The following is a 26,603-nucleotide window of genomic DNA, read 5'->3' as shown; positions in this document are numbered from 1 at the left end:
GCCCTTAGAAGTGATACTGTGTGGCAAAAAGCGCTGGATTATGCGTGCATGCTAGGAATAGATTACTTTAAGGCAAGCGTAGGTTGGCTGAACAGATTTAAGTCACGCCACCGCATCATCCGCAAAGTTTTTTGTGGTGAAGCCGCTTCGGTGGATAGTGACGGCACCACTACGTGGATGTCAGCCAGCCTCGCAGGCATCCTGAAAGACTATGCACTATAGGATACTTCTAGTGCCGGTGAGACTGGGCTCTTCTACAAGATGCTGCCCACCAGGACACTGGATTTTAAGGGGCTGCGCTGCCTAGGAGGCAAGCACAGAAAGAAGAGAATAACCGTGCTCCTGTGCGCAAATATGAACGGTTCAGACAAACAGCCGCTTTTGGTCATTGGTAAAAGTGCCCAACCATGCTGCTTCAAAGGAAATCGGAGCCTTCCCATGAACATGGTTTTGGAAACTGCCAGCCTGTTACAGTGAAACCTCGTTAAACCGTAGTTGGCCGGAGCTCGGAAAAGGTACGTACTAAACGGTAGTACTGCTTAACCGAAATAGCGTGAGATCGCCCACTTACCTGTCAAAAATGGAACTCGGAGAGAATGCAATGAAAGGGCAAAAAACGTACACTATTTATTCATTTCGGGCGACAAAAGTCGGTGATTTTTGTTTGATGGCGCGGCGGCCTGGCAGCGACGACAGCCGCCTCAAATTCACTTAAGCTGCGAGCCAGCTTTTCCACCAGCCCCCTCTTCTCGGCAAACACCCGCAGGAGGCTGACATAACGTGCAGCTTCTGCCACTGTCGGGCCTGGATCGCCCGTGCTGTCGCTGTCGTCCTCATCGCTGCCGTCACGCGACACTTCGGCTACAGCGGCAACTATAGCTTCGTCGGACATGCCTGGAGAAGTCTGAACATCGCTATCGATGTCCCTGAAGTCGGTGAAAGAAATGGCCTGGGTAACACCGTGCCGCTCCAGCACTTCGGCGAGCAGTGTTTCGCAGGCTTCGTCGACGGCGTCAGAAGACTGGTCGACGGCGTCGCTAGCATCCTCGGCGTCACCCGCACACACCGTGAAGCCAGCGCGCTTAAAGCAGTTCTGCACAGTCGCCGATTCAACATGGCGCCACGAGTATTCGAGCAGGTGAATTGCGCCCAGCAGATCAATTGAAAAAATCTTGCCACACTCAAAGGCCAGAAGAATTCTGCGCAGCAAATTCTTCTTGTAAAGCTGTTTCACAGCCCGAATGACACCTTGATCCAAGGGTTGTGCAATGGCTGTGGTGTTAGGAGGCAGAAACACCAATTTCACAGCCGCAAGGTTATCAAGCGCGACATGCGCCGAGGCATTATCCAAGATGACAACAACTTTTCTGTTTTTCGCCGCGAAACGGCGGTCGATGAGGCGCATGTACTCTTCAAAGAGTTTCGACGTCATCCACGCTTTCGTGTTGCTGCGGTAGACAACTCCGGAGGGCAGTCGGGCGCCTTTAAAACATCTCGGCTTGGCCGACTTCCCAATCACGAGAAGTGGAAGTTTTTCGGTTGCCGACATGCTTACACCGAACGCAACCGAAATCCGGTCCTTGGCATGCTTGCCGCCGGTGCACGTCTCACCTTCAAACGCAAGCGTTCTGTTTGGCAGCAGCTTGAAGAATAGCGCCGACTCATCTAGATTGAAGATATCGTCGGGCGCGTAGTCGGTCAGGATGTGCCTCAGCTGACCACTTTGCCAGTGTTCTGCCCCTTCCACGTCGTCAGCGGCACCTTCTCCTGAAACGACTCTTGTGTTAACGCCGTGCCTCGCCTTGAACCTCGCCAGCCAGCCATTGCTGCATACAAAGTCATCGTGGTTCAGCTGCGAAGCGAAAACCAGGGCCTTCTCCACAAGTAGGGGTCCGCTGACAGGCAAGTTCTTCGACCGCGCTGCTTTCAACCAGTTCACCAGCGCCTCCTCCACGTCAGGAAAAGTCGAACCTCGTATACGACATCTTTTTGCGGTCGCAGCAGCACTGCCGAACAACTTTTCCTTTGCATTCCATATGCCACACACGGTAGTTAGAGGTAAATCCCTTTCACGTGCCAGCGCCGACTTCTTCATGCCACGTTCGATGGCACGAACGATGTCCACTTTTTCCTGAATGCTAAGCACGCGGTGTTTTTGCCCGAGCTTAGGCATGACGAGTCTTAGCTTGCACGACGTCACAACGCTTTCTCGCAGGAAATAAAAAACGCTCTCTGGCACGGCGCCGAAGTGATGTTGATGTTGATGTGGCTTCTCGGATGGGAGATGGATGAATGCTTCACCCTTCCAAGCGCCCTCTGCGTTTGCGCTTGGAGGCCGTTCGGATCTCTGAGGCTTGTTGTTGTTCTGCCGGGCCGCCCGACGGGGACGATGTATTGCCGTGATCGCGCGACGAAAAGTGAAAACACTACTTTTTAACCGATACGTACGCGACAAGCTGGTACGGTTTATGCAGATACAAAATGCATTATGTTCAATGGCCGCTGAGTCGGGGATTTCACTTTACTACTTTTAAAACGGAACTACTGTTTAAGCGGGTACGGCTTAACGGAGTTTTACTGTATACAAACTATGGCAACTTTACCGCCATTTACTTGCATGTAGTTGTTAATGAGTTGGGTCTACCCTGTCCCAAAATGGTGGTAGGACAGTGATTACAACCAAAATCAGTCACTAAGGTTGGTGGGCTGATATAGTGGTGTTCGAGGTTTCATAGATTACCTAATGACAATGTCATCTCATTACCGTAAGTCATCACAGGTTACACACAAAATATAAATAGTTCAAGACACCTGAGTGTCTGGTAAGGTGCTGTTAAGGCAGTTCCTGTTACAGTATTACAGATTCACACAGAACTGCAGGACTCTCTTTAAAAGCGAGGCTTTTCTTTGCGAGCCTGCCCAGGATTGAAGGATGCATGCTGCTGGGTTCCTTGCACCACCACCAGACGCTGCTTGCATCTGCGGTGCAGGCTGTGCGGGGAAAAGAAAAAGAAAGAACCAGAAAGCTTGCCTTTGCACTTCCGCAGCAGCAGCGGCGGCATTGCATTAGCCTCTACAATGCCTGAATAAAATCTTCCGTCACTTCGTGCGAAGATTCAGCAAACATCAACTCGTATTTTTATTCTTTATGCACTCACACAAAGCTTGGATGTATACAGATTTCAGAACGTCGGATCTGCTGCCTTTCTTCTTTCTTTTCGTTTTCCGTCTTCTGTTCTTTCAAGACTTTGAGTTCAGCACTTGTGACTTGCAGATGAGCTGTTGTTGCTTGGTGTGGTAGTCGTGTTCAAAGCCTTCTTCTTTATCATCTCGCCTCGCAGGAAAGCAGAGGGATCCCGACCAAGAAACCACAGCCGGATTACTTCCTGTGACAAGTCCTCCTGCATCCTTTTTTTTTTTTTTCTAATTATTATTATTGCACCCAAATGTTGTACACCCGTGTCATATGAGAAAGACTTCTCTTGAACTGAAGACAATGCGTTTTGTTCACATCGACATCAGCATGGAAAATAGTACATGGCCTCCCCCTTATTGCAAGATGACAGCCATCGGCTTGTCTCTATACCGGTTCCTTCCCGAGTTATCAATGCTATCCCATATAGAAAGGGTGAAGACCCTCCTTTTTTGGCTGAATGCAGCCTGGAAGTGAGCCAACCAGGACAACAAAAGAGATTGTTGTGCCACTTTCCTGGCTGGGTCGGGTCATTCTTTTCATCATCAATGCTGCGAGCTGAAATTACATTTGTGCGTGGGTTACAGGTATTCTTTTGCCTCTTTTCTTCTAGGTTTTGCAGCTGTTAAAGCTCGTATTTTACCGTGTTTGGCTGTTTGTTGCCTGAGGACCTACAAGTACTATATATAATATTTTGTTGCAGTGTACAGATAATGAACTCCTAGCTGTTCCCCTTTTTTTTTACTTTGTTTCCTTTTGCGTGTAATGATTTGTTTTTTCTTTACATTGGTTGGTAGCAACTTGTGAATTTCACTAGATCATTGTAAAGCGGAACGCTATTTCAATAAATGCAAGGATGTGCCCATGTTTTATTGACCGTGTGGTGTTCTGTATCTACTGACCACCCTGTGAAGAGACTAGTGATGAATGAAAGGCTGCATTGTACAGAATGGCAGTTAAGCAAATTGGTAGGGATTTGCAATTTGAAAGGACAGGTCACAAGAGTACGAAACACAAACACACAAAAGGAGCGAAAAGGATCGCAAAAATTCCATTTGTGTTGTCAAGGGCTTTCTGCTACTTGGTCAGTTGCACGAAGCCCATACGTTCCAGAAAGGGTTGTGTGTATATATAATGTATGCATGTTATAGTCTTCATAGAATGCATCTCATTACATGCTTCACTTGAAGGACCCCCGGTACTTTACCAACAACGCCCTTGACGAGATGAATCGATATCTGTAGTGGGCCCTTCTGGTAATTGTAAAGCTAGCTTTCCAGTGAGGCACCTTGGCCAAGCTAATGGTGGCATAGTTATTTTTTTACTCTGTGCTTACTACAGCGGTTAGCTTGACTTATGACATGGAGAATGAAGACGTGGCTCAGGTGATGAGACCATGCACAAGAGAGACGCCACGACTAATGCCATCATTAGTTGGGCAAATACACTATGTGGGAAAGTGCACTTATGAACTAAGAAAACTTTTTTTTTCATTGTGATTACTGCTCCTGGCACTTTCTTGATAGTGGCTTAGTTTACTTGTTTTGCTCTTCTGACATATTGAACTGCAGCGGCACAATGTAGCTGCTTGGTGCGATGCAGTGCTAATTTTGCACAGTACTGCACGAATATATGTTGAAGATTGCACTCAAGCAGGCTTATTGGTGTTGACTAGATCTCGCAGCAAAGAGCTGTTTAACATGTATTGCGTGGCCGTTGACATTCCCGCTATGTAAGTAATGTCACCACCTTCAGGAAGTGCAAACTGCAAGAGTGTATAGAGCGGTTCACCGGTAAAGGGAACACGAGTGCACATTCGCCTAGATTTGCAGCAGACAACTTGTGGTTGGTAGCTCGGACTCCTTTTGGCACATCTGTGCCGTGCACTGACATTGATTCCACCGGCACTTGCAGCAAGGATGTCAGCAAAGTGTGTGCCACACATTTGAATATTCCCTGCACTGCACATAGTAAAAGCATACTTATGGCAGGTGCATTTAAAGCTGCTTATAGGTTTCAAAAATAATGAAATGGCAGCCACGGTTGTCTTAGCACTGGAAACTCTGCGCCTTTAGCTGCTGCAGAATTCCATGCATTTGGAGATAGGATAGAACAGCTATTCGGCTGCTTGCAAATATATGCAGTGACCCATGTATAAATCCAATGGTGCTGCCCCCCCCCCTCCCCACACACATCTGTGTGTATAGGACACGTTTATCTAAGATGGCCTAAATGAAATATAAGCTTATCAAACAATTCTGCTTGCAGTTTGGCTTTAAAAAAACTCCTCTTGATGTTATGTGCTGGCAAGCCCCAAACGGAGTGGCTGTTCACTTAAGTTGCTTGCTCATTAGGAGCCACACTGTGGCATGTGATTATATAGCGCAAGCTTAGTACCACCACAACACGAGCGCGTAGACGAAAATAGTCTGAAAGAGAACGTTGGGAGACCTAATCTTAAGCCTCTTAGTAGCCAGGTAGTACGTTTGCCATGTTGCTTTTACCACAAAGTTCACATCTTGCTCTCTCCATTTGGCATGCAAGTGTTCCAAGATGCCCGTAATCCACGCGCATCTTCCATTAATCTGCGAGTTTTTTCTTTAACTTTGTGCGTGTGTGTGTGAAAGAGGGGGCATAAAAAGGCAATGTTTCTCGCTAATCGGCCGTGTTGTCTGCTCCCTGGAAGAAGCAAAAGCCTTTCGGTTCTCCAACTCGAGCGGAAGGTTGGGAACGAAAGCCATGCCCAGCTCTGGAGGGGGGATGGCTCTACCGTCGAGTGCAGTCGGCTGGATCAAGCACGTAAGGAGCTTATCCCTGACGCAAATAGGGGCAAAAGCAAGAGGAGCCGGCGGCTCCCTAATCTATCGTCATGGCTCCTTTTGCTCGCACTTGCAAGCGGAGCCAAAGCCGGGCCTACCGCTGGCGCGCGCGTTTCGGTCGCCGTGGCGGCGGCAGCAGCAGCAGCAGCGTCGGCGTTTACGTAGGAGCGCCGTATTGCGCCGACCATTTTTGGTCATCATTTTTAAAGCTCATATTGGGAAGTTACAGATCTTTGCGCCATCTATGGGCGCAATACGCTACCAGGGGAAATTTAAATGGTGGCGTAATTAATATGTCCGTTTAGTTCATTTTTGTCAAAGGTGGTGCTACAATTTGTTGACACGAATACAGTATCAGCCAGTGTGCGAGCTCTTGAAACATGGTGGAGACTGGTTGAGACTGGTGGCGTGTTCGCCTATGTGTTCGCGCCCAGTGTCGGCACAGGCGGCATCTCCTGCCGGCAGACGACGCGGCAGCGGCGGCTGCTCCTGCCTAGAGGGAGCCGCGGGCGCCGCAAGAGGGGCCCGGCGACGACGCGCGCTTCGTCGAGATTGTAACGTGGTTGGCCCCCCCTACCTTCCCTACATCGATGAAAAAAATTTTCCTTTTCAGTGCTTTTCCTCGCGTTTTCAATATACGTGAGCCGTGTTTCGGGCCTGTGCGGGACATCGGCGAGTGGAATTAAAATGTGACAGCATCTCCCGACATGGAGCGTCTCCCGAAGCGCCTGCCGACGGACAGACCCGGTGGTGGTAATGCCGTCTGCGGACCTGGCCAGGAATGGCGCTTTTTTTGTGCATCGCGAGTGGTTTCTCTTCAAGCGCTACGAATGATTAAAAGCGAGGAGGTGATTAGGCCTACCGCTTCGAGCCCAGCTCGCCAACTCATCTGTCAGCGTGCGAAGTCTCCTACCGTCTCCATGGTGAAAAAACGGTGCCGGAACGAGAGGTGAACGCGGCGTCGTCCCACACGAGCGTCCGTCGCAGGAGAGCAGCAAGAGACGCTTGTTGTCTTGCTTTATTTTTTTTAAAAAAACTCGCCTCAATCCACCCCGGCCCTGCTCAGCCCCGCCGCTGGCTGCCACCGACGAATTGGCGCTCGATCTTCGAACAGGTGAGTAGCACGGCACGAGCCGACCGTCCTTTTCTATTTTTGATCGCGTTATCGGCGAGACCCCAGGCCGGCCTGCGTGTCCGTAGTTTAGCGCGCCTCGCACGCAAGTCAATCAGCGACCCCCCCCCCCCCCTTCTTTTCCCACTATTTCTGACAAGCGTCTGTCTCCGCTTGGAAACGGACCAATCGTCGATGCGATAAAAAAGCTGCGGTGGGGGAAAAAAAAGATAAATCGCGCGTGTCGTTGACTTTGGCGGCGAGAGGCTCTGCATTTCACGAGCCCAGCGGCACGAGCGCGTGCATAGCGACGCGAGAGAGAGAAGAAAAAAAAGGGGGGGGAACGCGAGGCGTTCTTTTAATTATTATTCTCGGCCATTTTCTTCGCTCCAAGTTCGAGGCGTTCGGAGTGGTTCCCGAGAGAGACGAGCTTCAAGAGCGCACCGGGTTTCTGATGTAGGAAGTCTGCTCCTCAAGACGCGAGAATAATACCAAGTAGGTCAGACAGCCGACCGGCAGCGGCGAGCGCGAGAGCGAAAGAAAAAAAAAAGAACGGCGAAAAAAATAAAGAGAGCCAACCAGCCAGCCACCCAGCGGGCTGGCTTTCTTGTTGTTTATGCCGCCGCCACGCTTTGCTGTGCTCTTTTTTTAGTGTGCTTTTTCGCGCTGCCATTGAGTGCGCAGACGGTGGAGAGGGGAAAAGGGAAGCAATCGCACAAAGATAACAACCCTAAACAGTTCTTCTCTCTCTCGTCGCCGCCGCCGCTGCGAATGCCGCGTCGCCCGCCGCCGTCCGACGCCGCCGTTGCGACGTTTGATATTTAAAAGAGGAGCGCGGCCTTTTCGTAGTTCGCGAAGGTCTCGGTGCGATTTGGAAATGAGATGCGATGACTCTTTCTGATAGTTAAGAGTTTAGTGCCCGTTTCGCTTTCTTTTCCCGTTTGGTTTGCAGCCGGATCCTTTTTTTTTTTTCTTCAACTTTGGCTCGTTGGGTTTCTCTCGCGCTGTGCTTTGCCGGGCCGGCGATAAAGGTAGCCGCCACAGCCATCACGCTCAGCTGGCGCGGGAACGCTGCTGCCGGCAGCCAGAGCAATTAGGCCTAATCGAACATGCACAACGGGTTCTAGCGCTGGTGTTCAGATCGGAGGGCTCTTGCTCGCGCTGAGCGGTGCACTAAGCCTAAAACAGCTAGGCCTAAATGTGAAGCCTAATTTTTTTTTCGTTTATTTTTTTTTTGTTATTCCCCCCACGTCGTCGAAAGGGTTGAGGGCGAAATCGCGACGACCGTCTGCTGCCTCGTAGCTGAACATTTGTGGCACTTGTCGCGTGCGACACGTTCACAAACCCGCTGCGAAACAACGGCTACTTTGGTGGACTTGTTGGGGCATTTCTTTTAGTCCCCCCCCCCTTTTTTTTTTTTCTATAACAGCATGTTGTAGCCCCGCAGGCTGCTGCGAGCGGTCGGGACAGGCGGCACGATGCCGCCGTTGTGTCGCGCAATTTTTTTTTTCTACATCCTTGTGATGCTTTCGCCGGCATCTGCTTGCGTGGCGCAGATTCGAAGCTGTCGTTCTACGCAACGGTGCCCTCGCCACATGACGAATTTCTTGTTTCCCGCGGCATGACGCAATTGCTTCAATTTGTTTATTGCTTTCTTTTTTTTTTCGATGACTGTTAACATATAGTACTGATACTTGTTCTAGTTGGAAATATTACATCTCGGTGCTATGGCTCGACCAAGACGAAACGCTTGTATTGTACATTTTATCCCTTTGTGTCCGTGTTTTTCGATCGGTATCATCCATTTTAACATACGTGTCGATCATTGCCTCCCATATCGTCTTGCCCATCGCGGTATTCTCGCGCTTAATCCTGCCCGTAACGTCAAATGTTGTGTGCGCGTTCCCAAACAATCGGTATGAGTCAGCCAACGAGCAAACAAACGCTTCCGTTACGTGCTGGCGCGGGGGGACATGGCCTCCCCCCTGGTCCTTGGCCCATTGAACCTGCCAGAGCAGTTGTTGACCTTTTTGGCACCTCCTCTTCCGCCGATGCGGAGGTACGTGCGATTGTTTTAGACGCGGTCTCGATATCCTCGATTCGCATTGATTCTCCACATTGTTCCACTTCATGGCGGCACGCGTTCTTCTCATAATCGGCGTTGTTCGTCTGTCCTTACCGACATGCAGCCGAATAGCGTGCCCTCGACGTTGTGTACACATACGCGCGCGCCAAGTTCACGGCGACGGCGGCGGGCGGCTTCGCGCGTTCGTCCAGAAGATTCCGCGTCTGCCGCTCTCTCACTTTCTCAATCGCTCTATATATTTCCATTAAACTTCTCTTTTTTTATTATTTATTATTATTGCTTCGCTTGTTTACGTCGCAGCCGTCGACGTCGCATCGTCTGGCTCGCCGCGCGCCGTTGGGCTGTAGCCATTTGCTTGAAACGGGGCGCCGCTGCTTATGCCGAGCCGCTCTCTCTCTCTCACACACACCATTTTGCTCCTTGTTTTTTGCGCTCGACGGCGTGTCCTTCTCTTTCTTTCCATATCCGCCTTTTTCTCTCTCTCGCTCTCTCTCTTCCCGACGTTCGCCTTTTTTCCACTCTCCGACGGCTTCTCCCCCCTTCTCCGGCTCTGTCTGGAAACTCGCCGCGCGCTCTTCTTCTCCGGCGAGTATTTTATTTTTTCTTTATTATTATTATTATTCATGTTTATGGTTTCTTTTGCGGTGCGCGCTGTGTAGCTCGTGTAACAAAAAGTATTAGTTTTCGCACCAATCGACTCTCGCAGCGCCGTTGTTTTCGTCTTGCTTCCTGCAACGTTTAGTGCATCGCTCACGTTATGTTAAGAGGGAGTGCAGTGGATGTCGACGCTTAAACCAAGGAGGTGGGGGGGGGGGGGGGGGAGGGGGGGCTGCACTTCTGGAACGATTTTGCGCGAGGCTTCTCGTTCTCCTTCTGTCCATATTCACCATGCGCTGTGTAAAATGTCGTGACGTGTCGACTTCTGGAGCACGCGCGCACATCGCGCATGCGCCGTTTCGGCCCGTTTCGCGGGAACAGCAGTAGCAGCAGTAATAGCTTGAGCGGCAAGTGCATAGGGCTGCCTTTCGCGACCGAGACATTTCTCTGGGTTGTTTTTTTTTTTTCTCTCTCTCCTTTGAACCTGCGATCGGCTGACACTATGACGTGTAGCTCGCTCGTCGCACTTAATGCCAACCCGCGTGCTAAACTTTTTTTTCTTTTTCTTTCTTTCTTTCTTTCTTTCTTTCTTTCTTTCTTTCTTTCTTTTTTTTTATTATTTTTTTAAGGCGCTTCTCCTGGCCCGATTAAAGTTGCGCTTGAAAAACAGTCTGGCATAAGTGGTTGGTGGAGCGCGCTCCGGCTTTGGCGAATTGCTCTCCGTGTCCAACGGCTCGAAATTTATTGCCAATTATCCGACTTGAATACGGCGTCGTCCATTTCTCTCTTGCCCGTCTTGACGAATACCACCTTGACTATGTATACGTGGAGCAGACGCGTCTGCAAGGTGTATTTAACTGCGGCGCGTCGCCCGGATTCCTCGCGCCAATTTAAGGCCGCGCAATAAATACGCTGCTTATAATAATAGCCCAAGTTCGTGTCATGTCGCGTCTGCTTGGATCGGCAGTACGAGGAACATATTTCAGCTGACGTTATAGCAGGGTGGTGCGACGCGGAAGTGCTCTTCCATGTGGTTGCTGCTTCGGGCTTACAGTTGCGCTAGTGAACGCCATCAGCTTAGAACACTGCCGGAAGTCCCTGCGTTCTTTGCGGTGTTCAGTTGTATCGAACGAACTGTCGTAATTTGGTACGTGGCAGGGGGCGACAAGAGAAACGAAGTGGAACTTGAATCCGAACGTTTTCTTCGAGGCAAGTGTCACGAATCTGAAACAGAAAAGTTCGTCATATAATGCTGGCTGGCAGCTCACTTAATCGTAAATTAATGCCGGCTGAAGTTGGAAGTAGGCGAAAACGTAGTCACCAACGCAGGAGGTGGCTTGCTGAAATCGTTCGATCGGGCCACAGGGAGGCGTCTCGGGGAACTTAAAAGCACTAAAGTAGATCTCGTTTTCATCAATATATCCATGGTGCCACCAGACAGGAATGGAAAGCTACTGCATGGTACGAAAAAAAAAAAAACAGATGAAACCAAGAAAATAACTTGCGAGAACTTCAGGATTAATTTGAAGTTTTGCCGGCCGAATGCGTGGGTCATATTGACGGTAATGTCATCATCACCTCGCCGTCGTCGTGGAACCATTGCCATCTCTGCTGGCTCCCGGCTGCGTTGTTGGACGATTCGCCGGTACAGGGTGTAGTGCAAACACCCACTGCTAGAGGACGAATCCAGGCGTCGTTATGTCGTAGTGATTCCACTGTCATCAACTTCGTCGTCTGTCCACTTTCGTCTCGGCCTAATTTCACGTCACCTTCGTCATACCGTCTGCATCATTCCAGTATCAGCGTCACGTTGACGTCACACATTCGTTGGCCTACATTGGTCCTCTACGTTCCGTCGTCGCAACGCCATTGTCATCGGTGCATTGTCGCCGTGCGATCGTCATACCGTCGTGGTCGTTGCATTGTCATCATTTTGTCGTCGTGATTCCCATAGTCTTGATTATATTGTCGTCATCATACCGTCGGCGTCATTCCGGAAATTGCGTCACGGTGTACGTCACGCCGTCGGCGTATCTCTCTCCAGCGTCGTAATCTTTGCACGTCGTGTCATTGTTATTTTCGCATCGTCGTCGTGCCAGCGTCATCCCATGTTCGTATAACGCCACCGTCGTCACATCGTCGTTCCAGCCTTGTCATGCCGTTGTGTTCTTTGTATCGTCGTCATGGCATCAGTGTCCTTCAGTCATCATTATGACGTAATGATTCTATTGTCGTCATACAGGCATTTTCTTGCCGCCGTAGTCGTTCCGTAGCGGTGATTCCTTTGTCGTCATGCGTGGCGTTTGCATCATAGAGCGCAACGAACCTCATGTTGGGCGAGGCGTTCCCGGCTGGGTTGTGTGGTCTCTATGTGCAGAGAATCCCTAAGCAGGAATAGCGCTCTTAACAAACACTAACGAAAGACTCGCTTAAACCGATTCCCACAGCGCGTGTGATCCGCAGTTTTTTAATTATTATTAGTAGTTTATTAATTATATCATTGTTCAGGGGCCACGACTCTGAGTTTATGCGCGTCAAGTGAATTGCTGGACAAGTATTGCAACAGTCGGTTGTTGCAGCCTCAGTTCGTGCGACTTGAGCGGTACATACGCGAAAGCGGCGGCAATGTGAAACTGGCCGCGACTTCTTGTGCGCAGTGTATACGTATTCGGCACAGCACTTTGCTTCGTCCTCGGCGGAAAGCATGTTACAAAGCCTTCCATGCACGAATGTTTCGTGTTCCCAACGCAGCGCAGCTCAGACGAGCAAATATACCGTGGCGCCTTGCATTCACCACCAGGCATAGAGTAGTGAGAAACTCTATGCCACCAGGGCCTCGCGTTTATACTACCTGAAACCAGTAAGCGCGCCACAGGAGGCGCTGTTGACCGGCGTTTCCGCAGCGCCTCCTGGGCAGAGGGCATCACTCTCATTAGTCCAGGCGCCCCAACGATCACATTTTTCAAACATGCGCTCGTTGATAGTGTACACACCTACAAGGCACTTGCGTGTGAGCCACGCGTTGTCATCCTTTTGTCATTTGTTGGTAATTTCTCTTGCAGTTGTGCTTAGTCCTACTTTGTGATCAACGCCGACTTGTCTTTCTTTTTCCTCTTTCACGATGTGTGTTTGTTATATCGTTTTGCGTGAAGTCATCAATAGTGCAGCATGGTTCGGTTTCGCGTTTTGTTGCAAGTTTTGAACATGATATCGTCGCGGGGTTCAAGAGCTCATCACCCTTTTCCCGCAGCATGAAAGCTAGGCTGCTTTGACTCCAATGTTTCCGATCGATCACCTTTGCTTTCTTTACTTCTCAACAGCCATTGTTTTTTTTTTTCTGTTGTGTTGTGCGAGGGCACTCAATTGAAGAAGAGCGCCCATTTCCCCCCACCCCCCACCCTACCTCTCGCTAATGAACAAAAAACAGGTTACACCGTCGATTATAATGATGTATTGGCCTCCCCTTTAAAACGGGATGGTGACAAATAGTCACCTAGCCTGCTTGATTTAATTTGCATACCTGATTGAACTGCCACCTGTCGCCGTCAACATAGCAACTTACCCTAGAGCATTGCTTTCGATATCAGACTACCCGCGCTGTGACGATCTCGGAGGACATGTCTAGAGCAGTTGAATAGGAACGCGTGAGTAAAATCGAACAAGTGGTCTATTACACAGTGCTTTTCTTTTTCTATCTTTCGTGGCCTCGAGATCGAACAGAGTCGGCTCCTAGCGGCGAGGTGACGAAGCTCCCAAGTGTGGATGCCGGCGGCCCGTCGCGGCTCCAGCCGCAGTGTGCAGCGATCGTAGTTCGCGAAATCACGATGGATGTTGTCGAGGACGGTTTGTGCGATGGTTAGTAACCTCTCAGCCTGTTATTCTTTCATTTTTGTTACGGAAATTCGTAAAGTAAATCGCTGTACGTTTTTAGTGTACTGATGCAAAAAGCATTTGCTTAACGCGACCACACCATGTGCGCTCGTCTCCTGTCAACGTGTTGTGAGGTTAACATGCGTTTTTTTTTTTTCGTTTTACAGCACCCTTGCCTCTAAGCACAATTCTCAACCATGTTAGGGACGGTGTCAGGTGTCTCGTCGAAGGCGACCAAGTCGTTGCGGCGGCCCACATCATTGAGTGTAGTGCCGTCGCTTCCGCCTGCTGCTCTGACGGTCCTGTGCACGTTATCGCATTCGTGCTGCAATCGTCCGCGCTTAGTAAAGACCCACACCGAGTCGACCTGAATTTGACCGACGAGACAAAAATAGCAGAATTGAACTGCACATGCCCTGCAGGGTAAAGTATTGCCTCAAGTTGTTCGGATGTAGTTGGTCGCGGCGCGTATCGCGATTTGTTTACATTACATCACACTAAGCTGACTCGCTGATTTGCGATGTGTTTACGTTATGCGATAAATTTAGAGAACTTATGTTGCTTTATCAATTTTTGTTTTTAGCCAGACCTACAAAATCACGAGTTAGTTTCAGAGTGTTACTACCATTGTAAAATGTTTTCGAGTCGCTTTATAACCAGTTGCAACCGTTACACGAAGCTCAAATAAAGCATGCAACGTATAATTTATGTTGTATCATAATCATTAGATCCCTTTAATTACTTTCGCATGCAGGCACTTGAATTTGCAGTGGTGCTTGAATGCAGTGCATCGGGCTTCAATGTTTTCCGCCCCCCTATAAAAGACAGGAAAAAATATATCAATATGAGCAGTAGCAATAAATTCGCTCGCGCATGTTCGTTCATCGCTTAATGGACCATCCGCTGTTGGCTCGCGAAACGACACTGTTTAATCTGTACGAGATAATGCGTACACACTTGCCGTGTTTCGGTGCTCGTATTTACACTTCTGAACACGGAGAACAGTTCCCGTGGCTGAGGAAAGACAACGAAAAACGTGACAACTAGTCACGCTCGGTGACGGTCGTTTAAACGGACTCGCAGCTGAGCGCGAACCTTGAATTCACTGTGCAGGCGGCGCATGAAGTTTATAGAATAAGTTGCATGCGTGGACACGCGGTTAATTTACTTGCGGAAGTATATAAAAGCACAGGCAACTCATTACTGGCATCCCAGGCCACGCCGACACGAACTTTCGCGGACTGCAATGATCTTCACACGCACAGCAACCACACAGCAACTACGCATGCAGCAAACATTAATGCCCAGATTGCCGATTTGGATTCCCAAACGTGATATCATATTGGACTACTCGCCATCCTTTTTCGTCAACGAACGCTTGAACGCACCATCGTCGAAGTGCTTACTGCACACCATCGCATACTCGGAAAGGGCCTTGCCGTTCCGCAGCCTGACGAGCCATTCTCGGCGACGTGCCGCGTCAACTGGATAGTAGTGAAAGCTTATCCCTGGCTCTGAGCAATATGTGCTGCATTGCCGAACCAAACAAAATCTCACGATGGTAAATGAAACGTTTTCTGCGGGCACGCAGCACAGAATCGCGAAATGAAAACAGTAGCTCCCTACACTTCCACACACCGCACGGGCGACGCATCCACACTAACGGGGCGACGGTGCTGCCACCTATAGGTCGATCTCGCGGCCAATACAGTGCGGAGCGATCAAGCCGCCCGATCTCCAGCTTCGTGCGCGTAAAACCGAAAACCTCTTGTGTCACGCCTCTTGTTCCCTCGCTCGTGTAAAAGTCGTAAGAGGGCTTCGTTGCAAGCAGGAAGGAAGGAAACGGCTGGGCCGAAAGTAAGTTAGTGACGTCGACGCTGCAGGTTTTATTACGCGCCGCCACTACTGTGCGGCCGCTGCGGCTTCCGCCTTTCCTGTTCTCCGGGCGTCTTCCTTTTTTTCTTTCCTCCTCCATCTTCCGTCGTCGATCTGTCGCTCCTTCCTTCGTCCTTGCACCTCCCTTCTCCTTTCCTCCTTGTTCCTTTTCGCGCTTCGCTCACGCCATTCTTCGTTCTCTCCGGCGGTTCTTTCTCTAAAGCAAGCCCTCTGGGACGCCGCCGTCGTGTTATTGGTTTGTACCGTGTTTCTCGGCCGCGAGAGCGATTCGCTTTCATACTTCGCGTTCGCGCCGTTGTTTGCCCACTTTTTTTTTTTTCTCTCTCTCGCTTGATTCTTTCTAATAGAAAAGACCGGAGAGCCCTTTCATCCTCGCTCGGCTGTCAGAACCGCTCGATGCGGTGACGTCGGCGGCACCCGTCTCTCGTGTTTGATTGTCTCGGGCGTGAGTTTTCTATCTTCGTACCGTTTCCAATGTTTTTTTCCTTCACTTCCTTGGCCTTTAATCATTGTTTCGCAATGAAAACCTCCCCGCTCGCGGCGCCGACGTCTGGCGCTGCTGTTTCGTCGGGGCCTTTTGTTTTCGCCGCTGCCACTGTGCGCGCTCTCTCGCTAGCCTCACCTGCGCGTCCGTCGTCCGCTCTTCTGCTCCGTCTGTCTGCTCCCTCCTCCTCCTCGTCTTCTGCATCGCTGGCGAGCAACGACGATTGATATGCGCGCACTCCTTTCTTGTACTACCGTCTTGTTTTGTTTTTTCGCTCCCCCTCCCCTTTTTTTATTCGTTTACTTCGCTCTTTCCCGCGTCCGCTGTGGCGGCGGCGGCGTCGCTGTTTGTTTTGGGCTGATCGTCTGGGCAGGTTGGAGGGCAGGCGAGCGGTATTTTTTCTGTCTGCGCCGCCGCCGCGCTCTGTTCGTTTCTCGGGCAGACGCGGAAAGGGAAGCGGCTGTAATGACGCGTCCTTGGCCAGGGTTACGCCGCGCGCCGGTAGTGGTGGTGGCGGTGTTTGTGCGCGCCTGTTCATGTGGCGGCTTGTTGTTCGGTGAGGCGAAAGGGCGAGCGTTTTTCGCGAGGTCGTTTGTGTCCCTCTCTCTGCCCCCTCGGTCTCTCTATCGCTCGCTTGGTGTGTGTGCGTGTCTATGTGGGGGCGCGCGCGTAAGATGTGTACACCTTGCATTTGTGCGTGGTTCGCTTCCTGGGTGCAAAGTCGCGCGCGCGAGAGAGAGAGGGGAGACAGGTGAGAGGAAGCGGCATCTTTCTCGCCGCCGGCGGGTTGAGGGACGGACGTTGGCCCCCCCCACGCCGTATGATCGATCCTTGTCGCCGCCGCCACCCGGAACGAACTGCGAGACCGCGCGCCGCCGCCGTCGCGCGATTGTAGTAACGTGCTCTGCGAATGTGAAACAGTGTTGCAGCGGGCCCGGCGCGAAGAGCGTGCGTAGTCTTGCGTGCGTTTGTGTTTGCACGCAGTGTACGTCCTCGGTATCTGCTTGCCATTGCTCTTCGCGCGCTTGGCGATAGAGGAGACCAACCAGACAATCACGCCACTGAGCTCGTTCTTGTCTGGTTCCGTTTATTTTTAGCTTCGATGTGGCGCGCTAGAGCGTACACAAGTCTCGCGCGGTCGGGATCCTTTAAATCAGTAGGTGTAGATGGGGAGAAATTGCCAAGGGGGAGAAATTGCGAAGAGATTGTCTCCGGAGGCTTCTGACCTGAGGAATTTATACATCGGTGTTTTCGTTTTCTGGTCGATTAACCAGTCATCCTCTTCTTTACTCTTCCTGATAGAGTCGACAAAAACGAAGTGCTGGGACACACGACGCATTGTGAGGAAGGGCACGCAGACGCTTGTCTTATTTCGTGCCATGTCATAACGTTGTTTTATCTTTGTGGAGGTGAAGCGACCAAATACAGGGTGTGCGTCCTGGTTGTTGCCGAGTGATCCCGGAAAGAGAGGGTACGGATCGATTGGCGCCGAGATATGCGCGTTGGCGCGGCGCTGCAGTCGACCTGGGCGTTTTTCTGTCGTTTTTCGCTCGGGAAAAATTTTGGTGATGGCTGGTAAAGATTGTTGCCTATATTCTACATCAGCGCATCTTCTTTAAGGCCGTGATCACGTGATATCGCGTTGCCTTCGTCTTACATTCGACGAACTACGTTCCTTTTCTACGGCCAGTCTTAACGAGTGCGCGGCCTCGTGTGCCGGAATGACGCGCCGCCTGTGTTGACGCGTGGGAAACGCGTCTTCATGTGGTTGACGTAACCGCGCGCCATGTGGTTCGAGTTGTGTTCTGACGTATGGTAAAGCACGTGTGTCCAAAACCGAATCGCAGTGCCGTTGTGCGCGGCTGGGTTAGCCGTGTGACCCTCTGTTTCTCTCTCGAGCAAGTCACTTCTATAAAGGGAGCTATGGGTAACCCTCGCCTGATGCATACCTTGGATATGTGCTGGAGCGACGGACGCTAGACAATTCCCTAGCCAGCGTTTTGGCGAACAACCACTGTAGCAGGTTCTTATTCGATCTCGGACCATGGCGTGATACTACTACTGCGACACGTACTACGAAAACGCTCTTGAGGCTACTTTCATGACACGAAACTGGATCAACAGCTTCAGTGTGGGACCGCTGTCTTCTCTACTATTGTAGCGTTCACTTCGTCCCCCCTCTTCATAATCACCGCTCATCACTTTCACTCCCCCTCCCTTTTCACAAGCGCAGAGAAGCAGACGACTAGAGCAGCGCACCAGCAGAAGTCAGCGTCTTTGGCTTTCCTGTCAACGAAATGTCCCTCTTCCTCCCATATCCCTCTGACATCTCTGCTGTTCTCTCTCCCTGTCATTTTACTCCCCTACACCCTCAACTCCCTCACTGCTGACCGCCGTTCAAATGTCAGCAGACTGCTGTAGACAGTTAAAGTTCGCAGTCGGCAGCAATTTCGTTCCCTTGTATCCTAGTAAGTGACAAATGATCTACTACTGCCATAATTCGTTCTGCGGTAACCTTTCTAAGCATTCGCGGCGCACGTATAGAGCACGCAAACAAGTTGCTCAATGTCGGCGTAAAACTGAAAGGGCGAACGACGGTCGGACGCACCAACGCCAGCCTTCCTTTCTTCTTTTTTTTTTTTTTTCGTTTTTACACCGCTGTTCTCGCAGTGAAACGGCGACCTGTGTGGCGACTGCAATCGTGTACCGTGTCAGAGGTGACGCTCGTAAAGAATCGATCGGTCCGTCCGTCCGTGTGCCCCATACGCGTGCTCCTCGTCTTCCTTTCCTCCCTTGTGTGGGCGGGCGCGGCCGTTTCGTAAACGCGGGCGATACCTTGGGCGCCGCCGCACTGCCGGCCGGCCGGGCGACCTCCAGGCTTCGCTGGACGTGACCGGACCCGTCAATGCCTGTCGGCGCGACGGCGTGGACTGCAGAAGTGCGGCACTGCTGCCGGTTTCCAGTGCAGCCGCGCTTTGCTTTTCCCGGTGCTTTCTTTTCTTTCTTTTTTTTTTTGCCGCCTACCTGCGGACGGATTAATGAATAATTAATGCGGAAGAAAAAAAAAAAACGGGCGGCAGTGCGTCGCTTGTTTTAGAACAGTATAGTGGGCGACGTGGCGACAGATGATGTTCGCTAATTGTCCCAAAGAAGGAAGAAATTGAGCAGCTCTTGGCGGAGCGGAATCGAGGAAGTCTGCGGGCCATGTTAACCGAGGTTGCGAAGGCAGGGTGTGTGTGTGTGTGTGTGTGTGTGTGTGTGTGTGTGTGTGTGTGTGTGTGTGTGTGTGTGTGTGTGTTTAAGAGAGAGACGAAGAGAAGTGATGTCACCAACTGGCTGAAGGCTAGCAAAAAAATAATAAAGATACCGATAAACCAAACCTAACATAAAAGAACCAACCGTTTGTCTGAACTGCCGCGCTGCTATTAAGCCGAGTCTCAATTGTGATTCGCTCGTAAAAATAGCCGCGCAACGGGCCTCCCCGAGGGTCAGTCGGCGAGCGGACTCACTGGGACGGGTTGGGGTATACGACACAGGCGTTTTCGGCGGCGCTAATAGTTAACCCCCTTTGTGTGGCGAGCGCGGTGTGATGCTTGCTTCCGCTGCCGTTTCTATTTTTGTCGCCGCTTCCTCGTATATCGTACTATACGGCGGCCATTCTCTCCCCCCCCCGCCCCTCCCTTCGCGCTCCAGAACGTGACGCACCTCCTTTTCCCCCTTTCTTATTTTTTCATTTCTTTTTCATTTCTTTGCCGCGCTTTCTATTATTATTTTGGTTAAAAAAAGCTCGGAAACTGGGTTTGCAGTGTCCGCAGTCACTCCTTTCCGGTATCCGTCGTCGTCGGGGGCCCCCCACAGTCTCATCCGCGCCAGCCGCTTGCCCCGTACGCGGCGAAGAAGTTTAAAAAAAAAAAATGCCGCTCCAACGCACAGTTTGGAACCCGTGTAGTATGAGCGAAGGTTTCGTATAGCGGTTATACTTACACGCTATGTACACAACTGTTTGTCTCCTGCAACGTGTTTTGCACCATATCTGGCGACCACGTGGCCCCGCCCGAATCTGGTGACCTCCACCACGCGATTCAGCGCGACCGAGGAATGGCACCGTCTCCGGGATCGACCCGCTTATCCATCACGCCGTCTTTCGGGATCAGCCCCTGCCGTGTATAATATCTCCTCCGGCACCATGCTTGTTAGAAAGCGTTGTAGTGCCTCAGACAAGACGACGATAGTTTAATATGGTAATAACAGTGATTTGTACAAAAGGAGTTCAATACTTTCTGGAAGAAAAAAAAACGCAACTTGCATCCATGCTCGGCAAGATGCCGACCGAGCAGACGCGCTCGCGAAAGAATTTCATATAGAAAGTTTCGTTGCTTTAATGAAACAGTTATGCGCTCGAAGATGTACAGGCGCTGCACTGGAGATACTTAGGCACCGTTTGTCGTTTAATTGCGTAGTTTAGAGAACAGAGCCGGCCATTGGCACATATGTGAAGCGGATAGTACGGGCATAGTTTAAGTCGCTTCGTTGGATATTTATACGGGTACCCCCGGGTGAGAGAAAGAGAGAGAGAGAGGCTCCAGAATTCTTCGTCGAGGTGTTGCGAAAAACTGCGCGCTTTCGAAATTGTCGCTGCAGGAATTGCTTGTTTCTTTTTTTCTCTTTTTTGCCCATTTGAGTAGTGAAGCCCAGATTCCTGATTTTAAGAGGTTCGTTATTATCGGAAGCCGTTCTTGGGTTGTGTGGGTTTCTTTACGAAGGCCTGCGAAAGGCTTCCTCTGTCCGTCCCTCTGTGTGTCTGTCCGTTTGTTTGTTCTGTAGAAGCTGAGTGACCAATACGGGGGTAGTTGTTCAGAAGCACGAAGAGACGGGAAAACGAGGAGGCGGACAACACAAGCACGGTGGCATGCTGCATATGTAGCCGGAAACCCCGACGCGTTGAAGGGCGGAAACTGCAGTCAACCGGGGCTGGCATGCCGAGAGTAGACACGCATTAGGGCGCGCCACCACTAACGTTGCAATGTCTGCGTGCAGTGCCTTTTAACTTAAGCGGCGGGCCGCCCCCAGAAGTTGCGCGACACGTATACTCTGTACACGGAGCAGCTCTATAGATTACGCTTCGCGCGCCAGCTAAATTGTAGGCGCTCTTAGCTTTCCTCCGAGACAGCGGCCTTGACCAGGCATACTAGTTAACTTAATAGAACACGTTTTGCAGAGCTGTGTATAGTTAGCGCGTGTTTAGAAGAGAAAAATTTTTTCTACCAAAGTGGTCAGCAGCGATCTTCTTGCCCACTTTGCATATGCAAAGCTTATTTATTTTCCTAGATGTATAATCTTGGCTGCTGTTCGGATGTTTCTGCACGTAGTGTGCGTGCGTTTGGTAATGTGTCACGTGGTTCACTGCGTGTGATCCGCACTTTGCTGCAGTCGAGGATAATCGCTGTGTACCGCGTTCCTTTTAATTTTTACATATTGCATGCGTGGAGCGTAGAGCAGCATGCGTGGCGCGTAGAGCAGTTCGGCCTGCTTTAAACGCATTACCCGGAGGAGCGAACAACACATGCACGACGAAATGTTCCGGGCATAAAATTAAGCAGATTTCCTGATTAACATTTATTATTATTATTATTATTATTATTATTATTATTATTATTATTATTATTATTATTATTATTATTATTATTAACTTTGGGGCTAGTGTTGCTATTGTGAAATTGAAGCCAAGCAGTAGTAACGTCATGTCCGCAGAAGTTCGAAGACCGAGGCGCAGATAGAACCAAAAAGAGAGCTTTCGCGGACAAAGAACGCGCGCTAAATAAAAAAAAGAAAGAAAAAAGAAAGCTTGACACCAGCGAACGAGCAGCACGACCAAGCGCTGCTGCGACGATCGTATTGCTCACCACATGATGACGATATTACGGCGAAGCTGTTAGCCTCTCGGTGCTCGGCATTCTTTCGTGTCCGTCCGCTAGCAGAAATCATCATCAGCAATGGCTCGTACCCCCGCGAGGCAGATAGGATAGGATAGATAAACTTTATTTAAGGAATAATCAGAATAATCGTTGACGGTCGGGCTCCGCTGGCTCTTGTCATATCTTCTCAGCTCTCTAGATCAGCCTGATCTGGTCGTCGAGGGCCGAGCTGGACAGCAGATGCCTCCCATTGGTATACCTCGTGGTGTTCGTGTCGTGGTGTTCCACGTTGTGTAGCGTGCACTCCCACGTCATGTGGTATAGTGTTGGTGCGGCCCGCCCCACGGAAATTCGTCCCTGTAGGCTGCGGGGTGTATGCGATGTAATACGTGTAGGTGCCTGTCTGGAGTCTATACGCCAGGTAGCGACATCCTCTGTCTTTAGATTTCGATGGGTTGGTGGATATTGCAAGCGAATCCTCCCTCCGTGGTTGTTCACGACGGCTGAATACTCGAAGTCGACAGGGTCCGGGTTCCGGGTCTTTTGCAGCCGGCGTATTGGGTGCTCGGTTATGCGCGAATCCTCGAGCTGCTCTGACGGCGTGCAGGTTATCCGCGATGCCAGCGTGGCCCGGATTGGGCGATGTTTTTTTGGATGATGGCTTGGGTGACATCCTCAGTGACCTCCTCGAGTATTTGGGCTAGGACTTGTCCAGCAGGCTTGCTGGGAATCCGCGAGGATCGTCAGTGGTTTGTTTGCGTGTTGGCCTTCGCGGATGGCTAACGCGATGGCCAGCTCTTCGGCTTCCGTGATCGTGCAGGGGCGGGTCGATGCAGCGGAGGTAACGTGGCCTCGGTGGTCGCATGCCACTGCCACTGCGCCCTTGTTGTTCGTCCCATACATGGCGGCCTCCGTAAATCGGGCCGTGGTATGGAACCTGAACGTTTCCTCCGTGGAGTGGGACCTCGCTGTCCTCCTGCCGGAGTGAAGGTTAGGGTCTATATGTTGCGCGGTATCGGGCTAACGTGACACCTGTACTGGACGTGACGAGGTATCGAGCAGGTTTCTTGGGCTCGTGTTGTTGTAGTTTGGAAGCCCAGCTTTAGTAGGACCTGCCGGCCACTGCGAGTCCGCGCAAGTCTCTGTTGTTACGAGACGTAAAGGGCTTCTCTGTCAGTTCGTGGAGGGTGTTTTGGAATCCCAGCGCCAGTAATTTCTCAGTCGATGTACTCATCGGTAGGCGGACAGCAGTCTTGAAAGCCATCCTCAAGAGCGTGTCGCCCTGTTTCGTCTCGGACTGCGTGATATGGTGCAGTAGGGCAAGCTGTGTGAGAATACATTCTCTCTCTCAGGGAATACATACTCACACACACAAAAGAATATGTGCTGCTCTTGCTGCTCTTCTATACTTCGCCACCCTGACCCTTTCTACCTTTGTTGTGTCCGTGACTGCTGCTTTTTTTTTTTGCGAAATTTGAGGCTCCTAGGTTGTCAGTTATGTATCTGCGTGTGTCAACAGAGCAGGAATTGTATCTATAGAACAGCGTCTCATCGGCGGGACGTGAAAAACGCGAAAGAAATAAAGGCCATCACGACAGCGAGTAGACAAACGCCAACTCGCAGACTGCGTATGTTGGACGAGCGCTGTCAATTTAATTTGGGGTGACAATGACGCCAGACTGACGTGGCAAAAGAAAAAAATAAACATAGTAACATAGTTTAAAGCGTCAGAACACTGCTAAGTGCTATACACCGTTCCACACGTAGCAGTTAACGCTGTGGAGGCTATAGAGGGACTTCTTGCAATAACTTCGTCCGCACTTCGATATAGTTCGACGTTTTTTGACCGCAATTGTGCGCAACTGCTTTTTTATGTAGGCTCAATATTGAATAGAACAAGTTATACATCTTAAAGGCAAACACATTGTGGTATACAGCTGGTAATGCGTTGTTTTAGATCATGTTTATTTTTGTTCTTTTCGTGTTTTTTTTTCGTTTTTTTTTTTCCGACCCGTCGCGAGGAGCCCCACGTGCATGCTCGCGCGAGCGAAAGCTGTTGGTGCGCAGCGAATCATGGACGCGGAGTGATAACTTTTCTTGGCCGAACTACTTGCGTAGCTTCCACAGCGTTGACTGCTATGCATGAAACAGAGTATAGTTAAATATAAGCATGCAGTGCACGTTATATGTGCGAGGTAGGCTGCGATTCGCTTAGTAGCGTGCAACACGTTTACTATATCAGCTGCGGCGCGGGTTTATGTTCACATATATACACCGCCTGTCGACAAAAGCTTCGAAGCCGGACCTGAGTGAGATCAGTTACTGGGCAATCCGAAGCTTTTAGATGCGTAGAGTTCTGCCTTTCTCGATACCCGGATATAGTCGGAATACTCGCGTAATGTGTATGGCTCCGAATTTTTTTCTGAATTTAGACATGCCATAAGCATGCCGGAGGGTCAAGCCATGGGTCAAGCATGCAGTTGCCGGTGTGGCGTCCTGGGTGCTCAGCACAGGGGCGTGGGTTTTCGAAGGGGGCAGTGTGCAAATAACGCTCGCGTACTTGGATTGGGTGCACGTTAAAGAAGCCCGCGGTACGGACAAAATTTACTTGTAGCTTTTCACTGTGACGTCTCTCCGAGCACCAGTGTTCCTCGACTTGGGACGATGTAAGTAAATCAGACATGTCGGATGTTAGTACGGCTAATTCCCAGTGACAACCTAAGAATTCAGCACACGCTCTGCCTACAACAACAACAACAAAAATAATGTACAGCACATGCCCTGTGTTGTTACTTGGTCGCTCTGTTGTGTATGTGCAAATAGTTTCTCTCTACTTGTCCTTTTATACCCCCGCCCCATCACTGCTGACCACGGTATAGGCCGTTACGTCATGCAGATGCGCGAGCGTGGTTGGCTGGCACCTCTGTACAATTTCCTTTTTGAGTTGAGCAGTGGCGTATGTTTCCCGAATGAGTCGTTTAGGTTGTCACTCGGCTTACGTGATCGGTCGCCACGTGCATCGTATTGGATCCGTGCGTCCCAGTGGCGACGGGGTGACTGCGACACCAGCCGCTACCCGCCATGGTTGCTCAGCGGCTATGGTATAATTGGGCTGCTGAGCACGAGGTCACGGGATCGAATCCCGGCCACGGCGGCCTCATTTCGATGGGGGCGAAATGCGAAAACATCCGTGGTACTTAGATCTTTAGGGGCACGTTTAAAGAACCCCAGGTGGTCGAAATTTCCGGAGTCCTCCACTACGGCGTGCCTCATAATCCGAAGGCCTGGCTTTGGCACGCAAAACCCCGTAATTTAATTTAATTAATTTTTTAACACCAGCCGCTGCTTAGTGTGCCTCGATGCCCACCTGCCGTTGTCGGTGGAATCGGGGCACCCTACCGGTGACTATTGTTACGATAGAACACTGCATCGGGCTGGAATTTGCATCGGGCAGGCATTTGACAACGGCTCGCCGATGCGCTGGCGCGGATGGACGTTATGAGCGTCCCCTTTGGAACGGGGTGGTGGATGGCGCCACCAAGCTCTTGCTACTATACTGCCTAATATTCTACCTAGGTTAAACAATGAAAAAAGACAAAAAAACACTATGAAATACCACGCCCAAATTTTCTGATCCCCTATTGCGAACTGTGCTTTTGTACAGTACAACCGCGCTGCTGCGCGTCTCCCTTGCGCAGCAGCGCCCGCTCGTGAACGTCTTTTCGTCACTCCTTGCCCGTCGACGACGTAGCTGCTGTCTCTGCAGGCGGTAGACGCGGGTCCTAGACGCGTGCGCGCGTATGACGGCAGCGGCTGTCGCGCCATGGTGGTGGTGGTGATGAACTTTAATAAAGGGGGAAGGGTAAAGAGGGACGTGGCTGAGCGTTAGGGCTCAAGTAAGGCCCTGGGCCTGCTTGGCCTTTTCCGCCCAGTCCACCAGTTCCAATTGTCGGTCGACGTCCCCGGAACTGAGCCAGGCTGTCCAGTCAGTCTCGCTGCTGACGGGGGGATGAGAGAACGGGAGCGAGGTGCATTCCCACATTATGTGTGTGAGTGTTCCTGTTTCTGAACAGAGCCTACATTTGTCGCTTTCCCTGCCCCCTGTGATTTTGTTAATGTATTTTGGGTGTGGGTATGTATTTGTCTGAAGTCGCCGAAACGCGACCGCTTGCGTTTTGTCGAGTTGCTTGGCCGGTGGTGGGAGCGCGCGACGCCTCAAGCGATACCGATGGGCTATTTCATAATAAGTCTCGCAGGGTTCCTCGTGTGTCTCCTCCTCATTCACGCCGTCCGCATCCGCGGACGAGGCTCGGCGCGCGAGATCTCGAGCCAAACTGTGAGCCGACGCGTTGCCGGGCACAGCCGCGTGAGCGGGGGTCCACACGAGGGTTTTCAAGCCGCTTAGGGGGCGTCGTGTGAGGACATGGTACGCCTGTTTGCAAATTCTACCACGGACGAAATTGCCGATGGCCTGCTTGCTGTCGCTGATGACGGTATTTGCGTCCGCATGCGCCATGTGCAAGTACAAAAGCTGCAGCTGCGCGTGTCTCGTCGCAGCTTCGTATATATATGTGTGTGTATGCGTGTGACGTCGCCCTCGCCCTCTGCTCGTCTGCCTGCCCGTCTGCCCGG

At 50.9% G+C, this 26,603-nt stretch overlaps 2 protein-coding genes and 1 long non-coding RNA gene across 4 annotated transcripts in view; 2 read left to right on the top strand and 1 right to left on the bottom strand.

Annotated features, from left to right (window-relative positions):
• LOC139056269 (serine/threonine-protein phosphatase 4 catalytic subunit) overlaps positions 1–4,065 on the top strand; it is a 32,986-nt gene extending 28,921 nt beyond the window's left edge. Inside the window, exon 8 of the mRNA XM_070534355.1 lies at positions 3,342–4,065. Coding sequence (XP_070390456.1) covers positions 3,342–3,392 — 51 coding nt within the window. The 3' untranslated portion in view covers positions 3,393–4,065. The remainder of the gene's footprint in view (positions 1–3,341) is intronic.
• A 2,343-nt stretch (positions 4,066–6,408) lies between these two features.
• The window catches only part of LOC139056267 (zinc finger protein 316-like), a 70,872-nt gene continuing 50,677 nt past the window's right edge, over positions 6,409–26,603 (top strand). Inside the window, exon 1 of one of the 2 annotated variants that reach the window (XM_070534352.1) lies at positions 6,409–7,126. The gene's annotated coding sequence lies outside the window, so the exon portion shown is untranslated. Of the gene's footprint in view, positions 7,127–7,523; positions 7,619–26,603 lie in introns of those variants that run through there. The other variant, XM_070534353.1, reaches the window with a different exon arrangement.
• On the bottom strand, positions 10,275–11,523 carry LOC139055600 (uncharacterized). The gene is made up of 3 exons (XR_011511878.1): positions 11,385–11,523; positions 11,128–11,260; positions 10,275–11,030 (listed from the first exon to the last, which is right to left on the bottom strand). It is a non-coding gene; the product is annotated as an uncharacterized lncRNA (long non-coding RNA).

This window comes from Dermacentor albipictus, chromosome 2 (genome assembly GCF_038994185.2).
Source record: "Dermacentor albipictus isolate Rhodes 1998 colony chromosome 2, USDA_Dalb.pri_finalv2, whole genome shotgun sequence".
Taxonomy (NCBI): domain Eukaryota; kingdom Metazoa; phylum Arthropoda; class Arachnida; order Ixodida; family Ixodidae; genus Dermacentor; species Dermacentor albipictus.
The sequence above is the reverse complement of the archived record's forward strand: the minus strand, read 5'-3'. Positions and strand labels throughout refer to the sequence as shown.